At 42.9% G+C, this 17,534-nt stretch overlaps 1 protein-coding gene across 2 annotated transcripts in view; it reads right to left on the bottom strand.

Annotated features, from left to right (window-relative positions):
- LOC132396966 (AP-1 complex subunit sigma-1A) overlaps positions 1-11,704 on the bottom strand; it is a 104,958-nt gene extending 93,254 nt beyond the window's left edge. Inside the window, exon 1 of one of the 2 annotated variants that reach the window (XM_059975130.1) lies at positions 11,544-11,704. In XM_059975130.1, the coding sequence (XP_059831113.1) occupies positions 11,544-11,546 (3 nt within the window). In that variant the 5' untranslated portion in view covers positions 11,547-11,704. Of the gene's footprint in view, positions 1-11,053; positions 11,317-11,543 lie in introns of those variants that run through there. The other variant, XM_059975131.1, reaches the window with a different exon arrangement.
- Between the last annotated feature and the right edge of the window lie 5,830 nt (positions 11,705-17,534).

A 17,534-nucleotide genomic window follows, 5' to 3' on the forward strand; every position in this document is an offset into this window, starting at 1 on the left:
GAACTGCAGTGCTTTGAATCTGACAGTTCTGACTCCATTATTTTATTTTCTCCCTTTTCTGTTCTCATTTTGTTTCCTTCTTGCATTTCTTCAAGACAAATTAGTTGTCATTAACAACATTTCCCACGTGTAATTTATTCTGTGTCAAAACCCCACCCTTTAGCAAATATTTCCTTTGTTCCCACTCCACGCCTCTCCCTTCTTTACAATTTAAAACATGTTTGCTTTCTAATCTGATCAAAATGAACTGATCTTTGTTTCCCTTTCCACAGGTGCTGCCTAACCTGCCAAGTAGTTCCTGTATTCTTCATTTTGATTTTAAAGCCATTCCACACAGCATTTCAACCGTAGGTCAGCACAGTGCACCAAACAGTGCACCACCTCACAGTCCTAGCAACCCAGGTATACACCTCATCTCTGCTGCTGTCTGTGCCAAATTTGCACGCTCTCCCTATGATCACATAGATTTCCTTCCAGGTCCTTTGGTTTCCTGCCACATCCTGAGGATTACTGTACAGTGCCCCAAGTTTGCAGGTGTGTGGAAGAAGCAGGGAGGAAATTACTTACTTATTGGGATACAGTGTGGAAGTGGCCCTTCCAGCCCTTCGAGTCACACCACCCAGCGAGTGCCCAGTTTAATCGTAGCTTAATCATGGGACAACTTACAATGACCCATTAACCAGCTAACTGGTATGCCATTGGACTGTGAGACGAAACTGGAGCACCTGGAGGAAACCCACACAGTAACAGGTAGATTGTACCCATTACAGGCAGCGGCAGGAATTGAACCTGGGTCAATAAAGCACTGTGCACTACACTACCGTGCTGACCCATGAGAAGGTGGCCATGGTCGGCACTGACTCAGTGGGCTCAAGGGCTTGTTTCTGTGCTGAGAATATAGAATAGTACAGCAGAGGATCAGGCCCTTTGGCTCACAGTGTTATGCTGAACCAATTAAATTAGTACTCGAATGGCCAACTAAATTAATCCCTTCTGCATACACAATGTCCAAAACCTTCTAGTTCACTCACATTCATTTGCCTATTTAAAAGCCTGTTAAGAATCCCTAATGCATCTGCCTCTACCACTACCCCAGGCAGCACATTCCAGCCACCCACCACTCTGTATAAAAAAAACACATGAACCTATAAACAGATTAGACTTCACGTGGTTCAATATCAGAGTACATTACAATCACTTACTACCCCTTCATGCAAATTCAATTTAATTTGCAAGGTCAGTTTTTCCTTTTGTAATGTCTGTGCACCCTGAAGCAATTTCACAAAACAATTTTCATTTAGAAATTACATTTAACATTTTTTAAAAATGTTAAATTATCAAGCAAAGTAGGATACGAGGCCATTTAAGTAAAGCTTGGCCGAAGAGGGATCTTTTATTGAGTTATAAATTCGATGATGAAGAGCGTAAGTGGGTTTCCTTGGCTTCAGGGATTGTCAACAAGACAACAATTGAGTTCAGTTATAACTAAAAGGCTGGAATTCGAGGAGTGCTAAAACCAGGATTAGAAGTGGGTTTAATACTACTGACATACATCATGTAATTTATTTTGTAAACTATAAATTACAATAAACTATATATATTAAATAGCTAAGCCAGTAAAAGATTATCTGATTTCCACAAAGGTGACACATTTCTTTAATATTTTAAGCAAGATTACTTTTTTATTCCCATCTTTTACAGTTTCAAAATAACAAAAAAGGAAAAAGGCCCGAAGCAAAAGTTTGGGCACCGTTCATGGTCGATACTTAGTAACATCCCCTTTGGCAAGTATCACAGCTTGTAAACGCTTTCTGTAGCCAGCTAAGAGTCTTTCAATTCTTGTTTGGGGGATTTTCACCCATTCTTCCTTGCAAAAGGCTTCTAGTTCAGTGAGATTCTTGGGCCGTCTTGCATGCACTGCTCTTTTGAGGCTATCCACAGATTTTTGATGATGTTTAGGTCGGGGGACTGTGAGGGCCATGGCAAAACCTTCAGCTTGTGCCTCTTGAGGTAGACCATTGTGGATTTTGAGGTGTGTGAAGCCATCCTCTTTTCATCTTCAGCTTTTTTTTTTCCAAAACAGATGGTGTGATGTTTGCTTCCAGAACTTGCTGGTATTTAATTGAATTCATTCTTCCTTCTACCGGTGAAATGTTCTCCGTGTCACTGGCTGCAACACAAGCCCAAAACATGATTGATCCACCCCTGTGCTTAACAGTTGGAGAGGTGTTCTTTTCATGAAATTCTGCACCTTTTTTTCTCCAAACATACCTTTGGTCATTGCAGCCAAAAAGTTCTATTTCAACTTCATCTTCATCAGCCCACAGGACTAGTTTCCAAAATGCATCAGGCATGATTAGATGTTCCTTTGCAAACTGGATTTTGTGGGGAGGATGCAGGAAAGGTTTTCCTCTGATGATTCTTCCATGAAGGGCATGTTTGTGCAGGTGTCGCTGCACAGTAGAACAGTGCACCACCACTCCAGAGTCTGCCAAATCTTCCTGAAGGTCTTTTGCAGTCAAACAGGGGTTTTGATTTGCCTTTCTAGCAATCCTACAAGCAGTTCTCTTGGAAAGTTTTCCTGGTCTTCCAGACCTCAACTTGACCTCCACCATTCCTGTTAACTGCCATTTCTTAATTACATTACGAACTGAGGAAACAGCTACCTGAAAACGCTTTGCTATCTTCTTATAGCCTTCTCCTGCTTTGTGGGCATCATTTATTTTAATTCTCAGAATGCTGGGCAGCTGCTCAGCTGCTGATTGTTGGGACAAGTTTTGACGAGTCAGGGTATTTGTAAAGCTTTGAAATTTGCATCACCTGACCTTTCCTAATGATGACTGTGAACAAGCCCTAGCCCTAACAAGCTAATTAAGGTCCGAAACCTTGGTAAAAGTTATCTGAGAGCTCAAATCTCTTGGGGTGATGCCCAAACTTTTGCATGGTGCTCCTTTCCTTTTTTTTCCACTCTAAAATTGTACAAATCAAAAATAATACACTAATCTTGCTTAAAATGTTGAAAAGAATGTTTCATCTTTAACTTTTGGAGATCAGTTCATCTTCTACTCACTTAACTATTCATAGTAACAGAAATTTTGACTAGGGGTGCCCAAACTATATATCAAAAAGAACAAAAATGATGATGCAGCTGGTTCGTTATCCATCCTGTAGTAGCGGAAGGGAAGAAGCTTTTCCTAAAATGCTAAGTGTGCATCTTCAGGCTCCTGTATCCCCTCCCAATGAGAAGAGGACAGGTACTGGTGATCAGTGTCCCCCAGGTCACTATAGATTGTGGGGCTGCAGAAGAGTTGAGGGAGATGGAGACGTCCAGGAGCCATGACAATACAGACAGGAGTCAACGCTGGTCAATGTCCTGGGATAAAGAGTGACTGAGATGGTGAACGTTAAGAGGCGGAGATCTCATATTTACAGAGGACAGGTCAGCCAGAAAGATATTGGATATCAAACAGTATAGGTGACAATGGCATAGAAGTAGTTTTCAGCTAGTGAGCTAGAGCAGGCATGAAGATGAGTATTGACAGTCAATCATGTATGTTTATTTTAAGACACAAGAGGCTGGAATCTGGAGCAAGGAACAATCTGCAGGAGGAACTGAGCAGATCAAGCTGCATCTGCTGAGGTGGTGGGGAGTGGGGAAGCTTTGTCAATGTTGAAACCCTACATCAGGACTAAGAGTGTAGAGAGGAGACAGCATGCATAAAGAGGAAAGAGGGAGCAATGAAATAGTACGATTGGTGATCTGGGGCTGGTGGGTGACAGGTAGATGAAGCCAGGCAGGGTAAAGGGCTGAAGGACTATTAGAGGAGGGCAGACAAACAGAAGAGTCAGGTGTGGTGGAGAAAGGAGGCTGAAAGTGGGGACGACTCCTGCAGCAGTTGAGGAAATAATTAAACTAGAAGGTTAAACAAAATGTGTCTGATAGAAATTAACAGGATATGATTACAACGTGATTGTCCATGAACATTTTCATAAGCACTTTTACCAAACCCCAGCAGATATTAAAAGGAGGTAGCATCCAACCTGATGACATATCTATTTCTCCTTCCAGTAAACAAATTCCCCCCCCCCCACTTCCTCTATTCCCCACTCAGACTTCTTCTCACCTGCCTATTACTTCCCCCTGGGTTCCCTCCTCCTATGGTCCACTCTCCTCTCATAAGATTCCTTCTTCTCCAGCCTTTGATCTTCTTCCACCCACATGGCTTCACCTATCACCTTCCTGCTAGCTTCTTTTCCCCTCTCCTCAGCTTTTTCTTCCGGTATCTTCCCCTTTCCTTTCCAGCCCTGAAGAAGGGACTCAGCCCAAAACGTCGACTGTTTATTCATTTACATAGATGCTGCTTGACCTGCTAAGTTCCTCCAGCATTTTGTATGTGTTGTTCTGGATTTCCAGCACTTGCAGACTTTCATGTTTACAATACTGAAAGGTCTGGATAGGCGGATGTGGAGAGGATGCCTCCTATAGTGGGGAAGTCTAGGACCAGTGGGCACAGCCTCAGAATACAAGAACAGAGATGAGAAGGAATTTCTTCTGCCAGAGGGTGGTGAATCTCTTGAATTCATTGCAGAGATGGCTGTGGTGACTAAGGTATTGGGTACTTTTAAAGCAGAGATGGGTTGGGTCTTGATTACTAAGGCTAGTCAAACGTTAAGTGGAGAAGGCAGGCGAGTGGGGTTGAAAGGCAAAATCAATCAGCTGTGATCAAATGGTGGAGCAGACTCCATAGGCTGAACAGCTAATGTGGTGTTATAGTACTCAGGAGGGGAACAAGTATGAGTGTGGGGCATGCAGCAAAAATGTCTGCTTATGTCAATATCAGCACACTAACAGCAACGGCTGGCTGTACCTTGGCAGTAGTAAACAGCTCTTCCCCTTCCAGGGAAGCCTCTATTGCCCAATTCAACAATCACAAACTCATCACACAACTATCATCGGGCAGAAGCCTGAAATCCCACACCACCAGGACTGGGTCCCAAACCACAAGGTCCAGGAGCCATTATGAGCCTACAACCATCAGGCTGCTGAACCAGTGGGGTTAACTCCACTCACCCCAACACTGAACTGATTCCATAATCTACGGACTCGCTTTCAAGGACTTTATAACTCATGTTCTCAGTTAGTTATTTATGTTCGTATTTGCACATTTGGCCTCTGCTGCACATTAGTTTTTTTAGCCTTTGTTTGTGTGCAGTTATTCATTGATTTTCTGTAGTCTTTCTTTGTTCTATTGTGAATACCTGCAAGAAAATACAAGCAACATACAAGTATTTTGATAATTAATTTTACAAGAGTGCTCAGTAAAAGCATTTTGTATACATGCGTGTGTGTGTGTATATATATCTATATACACACGCTCACACACACTTGTCATTCTGCTGTTGTTGCACTGTGTGCACACTTTAATCCCCAGTATATTGGGTGTACTTGTGCATGTGGCAATAAACTTAACTTTAACCCAAATATTCCTCAGACTACATGATAATAAACTTGAATTTTTATTTTATCTTCCAGTCATCTATCAGTCAATGCTTTATATGCAATCAGTGACTGAGGTACAGAATTCTGAAGATTTACCACTTTCTGTGAAGGAACAACTCATTTCAGCCTCGTGTCCTCATCTTTATTTTGAAACAAAGCTTTCTACTCCTCAGCCGGAGGAGAACAGTATCCTTACATCTGCCCTGTCAAGCTCTCTTAAGGAGTCTCACAGTACAGTCAAAGATGATTTCCCTTTCATGACCACAAGCACAAGAGATTATTTAGATACCGGAAATCCACAGCAACACACACCCACCCACACACACACATACATACCCACCCACACAAAAAATACTGAAGGAAATCAGAAGATCAGTCAGCATCAATTGCAGAGTTTAGGGCCAGAGGGGACAGCCTCAGAATAGAAGAATGTCTGTTTAGAACAGAGATGAGGAGGAATTCTTCAGCAAGAGGGTGGTAAATCTGAAGTCATTACCACAGACATCTACAGAGGCCAAATCTTTGGGTATATTTACAGAAGCTCATAGGTTCTAGATTAGTCAACGGTTAGAGGAAGATGACAGGAGAATGGGGATACGAGGGATAATAGATTAGCCATAAAGGAATGGAGTAAGCCTGACTGGCTAAATGGCCTAATTCTGCTCCTATGTATTGTAGTCTATTTTCTTGAGTAATGCCTCCAAGGGGACCACAACCTTGTCATAGGTTTGCACTGGAGCCAGGGCTTTATGCTTTGGCTTTTGGTAGGATCACCCACGGCACAGAAGTCAAAGGGTAGAGACCAGACTAAGAGTGGTCCTCCAGATTCAGTTCAGCTCAGGGCTAGTAATCCTGACTGGTACAACAAATAGTTACGGAAACAACAATGAAGAATCCTTCTACATCTGTATGCAATGGCACAGACAGACGGATGTGGAGGACCTTCACTATTGCCCTGAACGCAGCAGCATAATGGGCAGCAAATAAGTCTTGAGCAATGCACAATAAGTGCTGGAGGAACTCAGCCCATCAGGAAGCATCCATCCCCTATTTTTTTTCTCCATTTCTGAAATACTGAAGCCACATTTGCTACACTGCAATCCACAAGAAGCATTCCAGAACCATTAGAATTTTTAAAGAATTTACATTCTAGAAATACCTATGTCAAAGAAGTCCTATTTCCTTGAAATAACTCATCAAATAGGCCACCTCTTTTAAAACAATGGAATAAAAAGCACCTTAATAAAGGATGACATTAATATAGCAACTAGGACTGATCTTGATTTGGGACAGTGTGGTGAGATGCATTGCTTTCTTATCTGGCCTTACAATCTATCTTGTTATGGTCTGGCACCCTAAACTTCCTTTGTCACCGTAACATTAGTCTGCTTTATTTTCCCTTCCTTTCTCGTTCTAATGAAGGGCATTGGCCCAAAACGTTGACTGTTTATGCATTTCCATAGTCTCAGCCTGACCTGCTGAGCTCCTCCAGCATTTTGGGAGTGTTGCTTGGATTTCCAGCACCTGCAGATTTTCTCATGTTTACAGTTTTGAATCAATGGCTAATGCAGTCTTACACTTGAATCTCTCTGCGCAGCCCCAACTCTACCACAGCACTGAAACATTAGGGATCTGCTCTTCCACTACCATGGACTTCTCTTTGCCATAGTTGAAGTGTTGTGCAATAATTTCAAAAACTCAATTGGTAGAGAATTAGAAGCAAATTGGATGCATTGGAGCAGCAAGATGGGGAATACTTTCGTATAGTTCAACGCAATCTATGGAATAGAGTCAACAGTTGACATGTTTTGGACTGAGAACCTTCTTCTGAGAGTGAAGTGGTTGCCTGAATTAAAAGGGGGGGGGGATGGGAAAGAGGCTAACTGGAAGGTGATAGGTGAAGCCAGATGAGTGGGAAAGGACAAGGCTGGAGAAGAAAGAATCTGATAGGAGAGAAGAGTGGACAATAAGAGAAAGGGAAGGAGGAGGGGGCCCGGGGGAAGTAATAGGTAGATAAGAAGTAGTAAAAGCACAAAGTGCAGAGTACAAGAAGGGGTGGAGGAAATTTTGTTCACCAAAAGGAGAAATCAATATTTATACCAGCAGGTTAGAGGGTACCCAGGCAGAATATGTGTTGCTCCTCCACCCTGAGGGTGGCCTCAGCTTGGCACAGGAGGTCAAGGATCAACAGTTCAGAACGGAAATGGGAATCTTGAGTCCCACTTATGGCAGATGTTGCGGAGGTGCTCAACAAAGCAGTCCCCCAATTTACGACAGGTCTCACCGACAGAGAGGCCACTGCTTCAGGAGCACCAGACATGATAGATGACCCAGTGGCTTCACAGGTGTAGCGTCGCCTCACCTGGGAGGACTGTTTGCAGCCCTGAATAGAGGTGAGGGAGGTGGTGTATGGGCAGGTGTCGTACTTAGGCCGCTTGCAGGGAGAAGGACTGGAGGGAGATTAGTGAGAAGAGACAAATGGACAAGGGAATCACAGAGGGAGTGATCCCTGCGGAAAGCAGGGGTGGGGTGGGGGGGGGTATGCTTAGTGGTAGAGTCCCTTTGAAGATGTTGGAAGTTACAGAGGAGATTGCATTCTTTAATGTATGGCAAGGAAAAGTAAGTAAATTCAAGTATATTGTAACAGGGGTAACACAGTGGTCACTTGAAGATTACAATAAGCATTACAAACTGAATTAGTACCTGAAGTGGAGAGGAAAATTTCTGGAATGCATAAGAGTTATGTGGGTGGCGGAGAGAGATAAATCTCTAGCAAAGGTTTAGGCACTACTTCTCCCCTCCAGCCTGCAGGTCACAGCATCTACTTAGTACACCCTCCTCCCCTCCAATCAGAGTCACATGAAGCCATGGTAGCAGATGGTGGATGGTCATACGAGCAGCTGGTGCATATCACAAGTCCTAGTTATGCGGCCACTCTCTGTCAACAGGCAGACCATCTCTGAGGAGTATTGATAATAATTTGGAAAACGTGTAGCTCGGGTTCTGGACTGTCGGGTTGAGTTGTTCTGCCATCTCAGCATATGTGCAAATGTTTCATCACCATACAAGCAGACATCATCAGTGTGTTGTTAAATATGGTTTGTCCTCCAAATACTTGGCCTTTATAGACTTATCAATCAGCTGATTGGTAATCCTTTCGGAAACTCAACTGTGAGGTGGGGAGGAAATCTCATTGCTGATTGGTTGTGTACCAAACTTCATGCCAAGATTGGAGAACAACTCAACCCAGAATTGATAATGGCTGGGGTCACCCGTCTTGTAAAGACTCTGCCCAGAAGGCGGCAACAGCAAACACTTCTGTAGAAAAATTTACCAAGAACAATCATGACTACGATCACTCACCTCATACAACATGGTGCATAATGATGATGATAATTGTTATTAGACCTCATACACAAGGAATACGAATGTAAAATGACAAATTTGGTGCATCTTTTTAAAAAAATCAAGAAAAAGAAAATAACACACTACTCTCAGTGAGATTTTTGTTGCTGCACTAACAGTGACAACCAGTTTACATCCAGCTTGTTTTGAGAGCTATCACGTAGCAATACTTCCAACAGTAAGTCTACTCCAATAATGCTGGACAACAAGCATTTGGATTTTGGGCTGCTAATCATGCAAATCACTATGAAATATCCCCATCACGCTGCATTTTTATGAAATCCTCTCTATTGGCTATTTCACTTCATAATTCAAGTCAGAATAACTGATGTCAAGATTAAGGAAGGCATTTTTGTTGGCTCACAAATCAAACAGGTTATCAATGACAGGCAATTCAAAGACTATGAAAAATCACATGGAAGGCAATGACGTTGTTGAAAATGTTCTTGGTGACTACAGAGCACCAAACTACATGCAGCTAGTTGACAACATGCTTCAAGCACACAAAACTGTGAAGTGCAATATGTCGCTAAAGACTCATTTTCTGCATTCCCATTTAGTCTTCTTCCCTGCAAATCTTGACAGTGTCAGTGAAGAGGTTGGTGAAAGGTTTCACCAGGATATTGTGATGGTATCAGGGTAACTGGAATCCAACAATGCTGGTTGATTATTGTTGGAGACTTAACCAAGAAGCCTCAGACACTGAGTACAAACAAAAATCATTGACAAAACCCTTTCAATTTAGTTGAAGCAAAGCATCAGCACCATTATACAATTAAACACATTATATTCAATAAAAGTTAACTTCTTGTTTCTCCAATTTCCAACATGATACAAGTCACCTGAAATTATATTTGTGTCCAGCCTCAAGCAGTCCATCATAAACAAAAGAAGTTTCAGAGTAAGCAACATATTTAAAAAAAATAGTTGCCAAATATAATCTTGTAAAGAGGCCCACTGAAAAAAAGTGGCAATAAGATGATAGATTTTTATAATATGTTGAAAAGTGGTGTATCTAGATCAGAAAACAGGATGTTCAACCTGAATAAAGGAAACCATGAGGGTACAAAGGGCAGGTTGGCCACAGTAGACTGGGACTTTGCAGTAAAGAGTTGATGTAGATAGAAAATGGCCAGCACTTAAATTGAAAGTACTTCAATTGCAACAAATACAGGTCCTTTGAGACACAGAAACACAGCAGGTGAACTGTTTCAAACATAGATTGCGGGACAAGTTAAATAAATATCCAATTATAGTTATAACCAAAAAGAAGCTTGTGAATTTGGAGCACCTTAGAATTCAGCATAAAACAATGCAGTATAAAGAAAATTTACTAGGATGTTGCTGGGTCCAGAGTACTTGAGTTATAAGAAAAGACTGAATAGGTTAGGACTGTATTCCTTGGAATGTAGAAGATTGAGAAGATATTTGATGAAAGTCTACAAAATTACATTAATGCAAGCAGGATTTTCCTAATGAGGTTGGGTAGCACTACAACCAGATCTCATGGGTTAAGGGTAAGAGGTGAAAAGTTTAAGGGGAACATGAGAGAAAATCTCCTCACTCAGGGGGTATTGAGAATGTGGAATGAGCTACCAACACAAGTGGTATAGGTAAGCTCAATTTCAACGTTTAATTGAAGTTTGGATAGGTACATGGATGGTAGGGGTATGGAGGGATATGGTCCCAGTGTAGATCGATGGAAGAAAGCAGTTTAAATGATTTTGGCATAGATTAGAAAGACCAAAGGGCCTGTTTCTGTGCTGTACTTCTCTATGAATCTAAAGAAAAAAACTAAAATCTAAATGAATCTAAAGAAAAACTAGAATACTGGGAAATATAATCATAAAGAAAGAGGAAATAATATGAAATAAGTAACAATTGTGGGTGTCTTAAAGTCAGAGACCAGATATTTTATAGCAGGGGATAAAGTGATAGAAGGATTAAATACATACTCTGTACCTGTCTTCATAAAAGACGTTAAAAAAACTGCCATAACAGAATAAAGGCTCCAGAGCAAGAGAGGGAATAGATTAGTGAAAACAAAGTGTCTGCAGCACATGCCTCCACAAAATGCCCGGAGTTATCCACCTGGGTTATTCTGACAGTATAACATCCACGATCTCTTGTCATTTAAAAAAAACTCACAGGCAGCAGATGCACGAGAACATCATCGCCTATAGATTCGCCTCGCAAATGTCACTGCCTTCCCTTCATGGGCAGTGAAATCCTGAATCTCTTGAGCCAACAGCGCCGCGGGGGCTTACCACAGGTCGGGACGGCAAACACCTTCTCAAGGGGCAATTAGAGATCAGAACCAAAAAGCTTACTTTGCAGCCCACAAATTAATAGTCGAAATAAAACAAAAATGGGATTAAAAGGTAAAAGAGATGTTCCGGTCTTAAAACTGGCATCTTCCACTTTCTGACTTTTGCCTTTGAAGTCAAAAACAGTGTCGTAATTGTAAATAACGCGAAAGCAGAGGCATAGTCAATGCACTGGGTCCAGGTAGTGAGGCACCTGGTGACGTCACGTGCCCTCACCTGGGTGCAGGTGAGCAGAAACCGGAAAGAGACGGCTACTCTCTCGCAATCCTCCTTTTCCCCCCATCACTCCCTCATGATTTAAGGATTCTTACCATAGTGGCGATGTGTACTATCCCGACCCTCTGCCTAGCACTGTCCGTTAAAGCCGACCCGAAAACTTGCCCGGTCCACTGCCGCTCCCGCCGCCTCCTCTCTGGTGTCACTCAGCCATCCTAAGCCGCGCATGCGTTGCGCCATCCTGCCCTCGCCCGGGCTCGGCTCTCTCCGGAAACTGTCGTCAGCTCCGAGTGCCGGACACGAAGAAACGAAGCTGCAGCTCGGTTTTTTCCGGAGCGTTCGCTAACGTCAACGTCACGCCTTTGGCTGTTTTCGAACGCCCCAGCATGCTTCGACTCGTGGCCGCTGCCGATTGCACGGACCCGCTCCGATCGGAGACAGTGAAGTTAGAGACGCGCATGTGCAACCACGGCCTTGTTCTCCCCCCCCCCCCCTCTCCCGCTCTCCCAGAGAACCTTTCGGGCTTTTTCGGTTACCTTCGGCTCTTTCCGATTCCCTGGTCCACGGCCCTGGGACGACGCATGCTGCAGTTCACCGGAATGGTTGCCGTGGCAACAGCGGCCTGCGCTGACAATAAGCTCTTCTTTATTTCAAAATGAAACACAAATATAATCAACACACACAAAATGCCGGTAGAACACAGCAGGCCAGGCAGCATCAATAAAGAGAAGCACTGTCGACGAAGGGTCTCGGTCCAAAACGTCGACAGTGCTTCTCCTTATAGATGCTGCCTGGCCTGCTGTGTTCCACCAGCATTTTGTGTGTGTTTGAATTTCCAGCATCTGCAGATTTCTTCATGTTTACACAGAAATACTATTATAAATAGGTTCCTTCCCTTACCTGACACACATTATGATTGGGTGTATCCAATCTAGTGCAAAGTTGATCCTAATATTGAGATGGCCTCTACTGATCATTGTTTGACCAATACTCATTGGATTTTTTGAGAAAATATCTATTTTTAGGATCATAGGGTCACCAAGGTTTAATTTCTTTATTGCTCCTGAGAAGATGGTGGTGAGATGCTTTGTGCTATTGGGAAAGGAGTGCCAGTTTTTTCAGTTCAGTGACAGAGAACATAGAACAATACCAACCCTTCAGCTCACGATGTTATGCCAACCTCTGAACGAACTCAAGATCACTTTAATGCTTCCCTCCCACACAGCTTTCTTTTTTAAAATCTGCTTACAGGACTGCTTTGGGTTAGTGGACTGGAGAATATTCAGGGATTCACCTTCAAACCTGAATGAACACAACACAGCTATCATCAACCTCATCAAGACCTTTGTGAATGGGTTGAGAACATACCCAAATTGAAGGCTATCGATGAAACAGGAGATTCGTAATCTGCTGAGGGATAGATGTGTGGTAGTCCAGACTGGTAATCCAAAATTATACAAGAAGTCCAGGTACAACTTATGGAAGGCTATTTTAAGAGCAAAGAAATTCTGATTGAAGTTGGAGATGAAGTCAGATTCAAATCAGCTCTGGCAGAGTTTGTAGTTCAATAGTTCCTGCAATATCATTATTTTTGTGACTGGACATTTCTACACTATCATAATTATGTGTTATATGTGATGTGTGCTGTGTATGACTATTGGTACTGTGTTTTGCATCTCAGCCCCTGTTTCATTGAGCTGTATTCATGTGTGTGGTACAACAACAAATAAACTTGATATTGAACAAAGCAAAACCTAATGTCATGAATGGCGATGATTCGCCAATCCCTGATGAGCTCAACACATTTTATGCTCACTTTTAAAGGGACAATAAAACCACATCTGGTGACCCTGCAATATTTGTCTCGGAGGCCAACGTTAGAACATCGTTCAAGAGGGTGAATCTTTGTAAGGCATCAGACTCCGATGGTGTACCCGGTAGGGCACTGAAAACCTGTGCCAAGCAATGGGTAGGAGTGCTCAAGAACAGCTCAATTACTCACTGCTGCAGTCTGAGGTTCTCAGCTGCTTCAAAAGGGCAACAATTATAATAGTGCTCAGTAAGAGAAGGGTGAGCTGACTCAACACTTGCCCAGTTGCACTCACACCTACTGTGATGAAATGCTTAGAGAGGTTGGCCATAGCGAGAATCAACTCCTGCTGAAGGAAGAACCTGGACCCTTTGCAATTTGCCTATCACCACAATAGGTCTTAAGCAGATGCAATCTCACTGACACTCTATTTGGCCTTGTTTCATATAGATAATAACAATACCTGCATCAATCTGCTGTTTAACACCATCATACCCTCCGTTCCAATCAACAAGCTGCAAAACCTGGGCCTTTCTACCTTCTTTTGCAAACGGATTCTTGACTTCCTCATCAGGAGACCACAGTCTCTGCAGATCAGAAATAACATTCCTTCTTGCTGAAAATCAACAGTGGTGCACCTCAAGGATACATGCTTAGCCCATTGCTCTACTCTAGACATTGATAAGATGCAAAACTGGGCTGAGAAGTGGCAGATGGAGTTCAATCCAGATAAGTGTGAGGTGTTTCATTTTGGTGGGTCGAATATGATGGCAGAATATAGCATTAATGGGAAGACTCTTGGAAATGTGGAGGATCAGCAGGATCTTGAGGTCCAAGTCCATAGGACACTCAAGGCTGCTACGCAGGTTGACTCTGTGGTTAAGAAAGCATACAGTGCATTGGCCTTCATCAATTGTGGAATTGAGTCTAAGAACTGAGAACTTTATAGGACCCTAGTCAGACCCCACTTGGAATACTGTGCTCAGTTCTGGTCACCTCAATACAGGAAGGAGGTGGAAACCATAGAAAGGGTGCAGAGGAGATTTCCAAGGATGTTGGCTGGATTGGGGAGCATGCCTTATGAGAATAGGTTGAGTGAACTCGGCCTTAACTGCTTGGAGCAGCGGAGAATGAGAGGTTTTTCCCAGGACTGAAGTGGCTTGCATGAGAGGGCACTCTGTTAAGAATCCTGCCATTAACCCTGTACTCTGCCTTCAAGACAGAAAACATAGAAAACCTACAGCACAATACAGACCCTTCGGCCCACAATGCTGCGCCAAGCATGTACTTACCTAGAAATTACCTAAGGTTACCCATGGCCCTCCATTCTCTAAGCTCCATGAGTCCAGGAGTCTCTTAAAAGACCCTATCGTATCCACCTCCACTACCATCACTGGTAGCTCATTCCACGCACTTACCACTCTCTGTGTAAAAAACTTACCCCTAATGTCTCCTCTGTATCTACTTCCAAGCACCTTAAAACTGTGCCCACTCATGCTAGCCATTTCAGCCTAGGGAAGAAGCCTCTGATTATCCACATGATCAATGCCTCTCATCATCTGATACACGTCTATCAGGTCACCTCTCATCCTCCGCCGCTTCAAGGAGAAAAGGTGGAGTTCACTCAACCTATTCTCATAAGGAATGCTCCCTAATCCAGGCAACATCCTTGTTAATCTCCTCTGCATGCTTTCTATAGTTTCTACATCCTTCCTGTAGTGAGGTAATCAGAATTGAGTACAGTACTCCAAGTGAGGCCTGATCAGGGTCCTATATAACTGTAACATTACCTCTTGGATCTTTAGCTCAATCCCACAGTTGATGAGTATCAATGCACTGTATGCCTTCTTAACCACATATTCAACTGGCGCAGCGGCTTTGAGTGTCCTAGGGACTCAGACCCCAAGATCCCTCTGATCCTCCACACTGCAAAGAGTCTTACCACTAATTCTGCCATCATGTTTGACCTACCAAAATGAACCACCTCACACTTATCTGGGTTGAACTCCATCTACCACTTCTCAGCCCAGTTTTGCATCTTATCAATGTCCTGCTGTAAACTCTGATAGGTCTCCACACTATATACAACACCTCAAACCTTTATGTCATTAGAAATTTACTAACACACCCCTCCATTTCCTCATCCAGGTCATTTATAAAAATCACAAAGAGAAGAGGTCCCAGAACAGTTCCCTGAGACACACCACTGGTCACCAACCTCCATGCAGAATATGGCTCATCTAACAACCACTCTTTGCCTTCTGTGAGCAAGCCAATTCTAGATCCATAAACCAATGTCCCCTTGGACCCCATGCCTCCTTACTTTCTCAATAAGCCTTTCATGGGATACATCAAATCCTTGCTGAAATCCATATACACTACATCTACTGCTCTACCTTCAATGTGTTTAGTCGCATCCTCAGAAAATCCAATCAGGCTCGTAAGGCATGACCTGCTTTTGACAAAGCCATGCTGACTATTTCTAATCATATTATGTCTCTCCAAATGTTCATATATCCTGCCTCTCAGGATCTTTTCCATCAACTTACCAACCACTGAAGTAAGATTCACTGGCCTATAATTTCCTGGGCTATCTCCACTCCCTTTCTTGGATAAGGGAATAACATCTGCAACCCTTCAATCCTCTGGAAACTCTCCCGTCCCTATTAATGATGCAAAGATCATTGTCCGAGACTCAGCAATCTCCTCCCTCAGCTCCCACAGTAGTCTGGGGTACATTTCATCCAGTCCCAGAGACTTATCCAACTTGATGTTTTCCTAAAGCTCCAGCACATCCTCTTTCTTAATACCTATATGCTCAATCTTTTCAATCTGCTGTAAGTCATCCCTACGATCATCAAGATCCTTTTCCATAGTGAATACTGATGCAAAATATTAATTGTATCTCAGCTATCTCCTATACCATACACACTTTCCCACTGTCACACTTGATAGGTCCTATTGTTTCACGTCTTATCCTCTTGCTCTTCACATACTTGTAGAATGCTCCTTAATTCTGCTCACCAAGGCCTTCTCATGGCCCCTTTTGGATGTCCTAATTTCATTCTTAAGCTCCTTCCTGCTAGCCTTATAATCTTCTAGATCTCTATCAATTCCAGGTGTTTTGAACGTTTTGTAAACTTTTCTTTTCTTCTTGACTAGATTTTCAACAACCTTTGTACACCACAGTTCCTGTACCCTACCATTCTTTCCCTGTCTCATTGGAATGTACCTATGCAGAACTCCGTGCAAATATCCCCTTAACATTTGCCACATTTCTGCTGTACATTTCCCTGAGAAGATCTGTTCCCAATTTATACTTCCAAGTTCCTGCCAGATAGCTTCATACTTCCCCTTATTCCAATAAATGCTTTCCTAACTTATCTGTTTCTATTCCTCTCTGCTATGGGAAAGGAGATAGAATTATGATCACTATCTTCAAAATGCTCTCCCACTGAGAGATCTGACACCTGACCAGATCAAGTACAGCCTCTCCTCTTGTGGGCTTATCTACATATTGTGTCAGGAAATCTTCCTGAACACACCTAACAAACTCCACCCCATGTAAACCCCTTGCTCTAGGAAGACGCCAATCAATACTGGGGAAATTAAAATCTCCCACCACGACAACCCTGGTATTATTACACCTTTCCAGAATCTGTCTCCCTATCTGCTCCTCTATGTCCCTGTTACTATAGGGTGGTCTATAAAAAAACACCCAGTACAGTTATTGACCCCTTCCTGTTCCTAACTTCCACCCACAGAGACTCCGTAGACAATCCCTCCATGACTTCCTCCTTTTCTACAGCCATGACACTATCTCTGACCCCCACATCTTTTTCCTCCCTCTCTGTCCTTTCTGAAACTTCTATAGCCTGGCACTCTAAGTAACCATTCCTGCCCCTGAACCATCCAAGTCTCTGTAATGACCACATCATAGCTCCAAGTACTGATCCATGCTCTAAGCTCATCCACTTTGTTCATGATGCTTCTTGCATTAATATACACATCTCAAACACATCTCAAACCATCGATCTGAGCACATCTCTTCTGTATCATCTGCCTATTCTCCCTCTAGCACTGTCTCCAAGCTTTCTCTATTTGTGAGCCATTTCTTCAGTTCGGTTTCTGTACCCCAGCAATCCTAATTTAAACTCTCCCCAATAGTCTTAGCAAACCTCCCTGCCAGGATATTGGTCCCCCTTGGATTCAAGTGCAACCTGTCGTTTTTGTACAAGTCACGCCTGCCCCAAAAGAGTTCCCAATAATCCAGAAA

Source organism: Hypanus sabinus, chromosome 7 (assembly GCF_030144855.1).
Source record: "Hypanus sabinus isolate sHypSab1 chromosome 7, sHypSab1.hap1, whole genome shotgun sequence".
Taxonomy (NCBI): domain Eukaryota; kingdom Metazoa; phylum Chordata; class Chondrichthyes; order Myliobatiformes; family Dasyatidae; genus Hypanus; species Hypanus sabinus.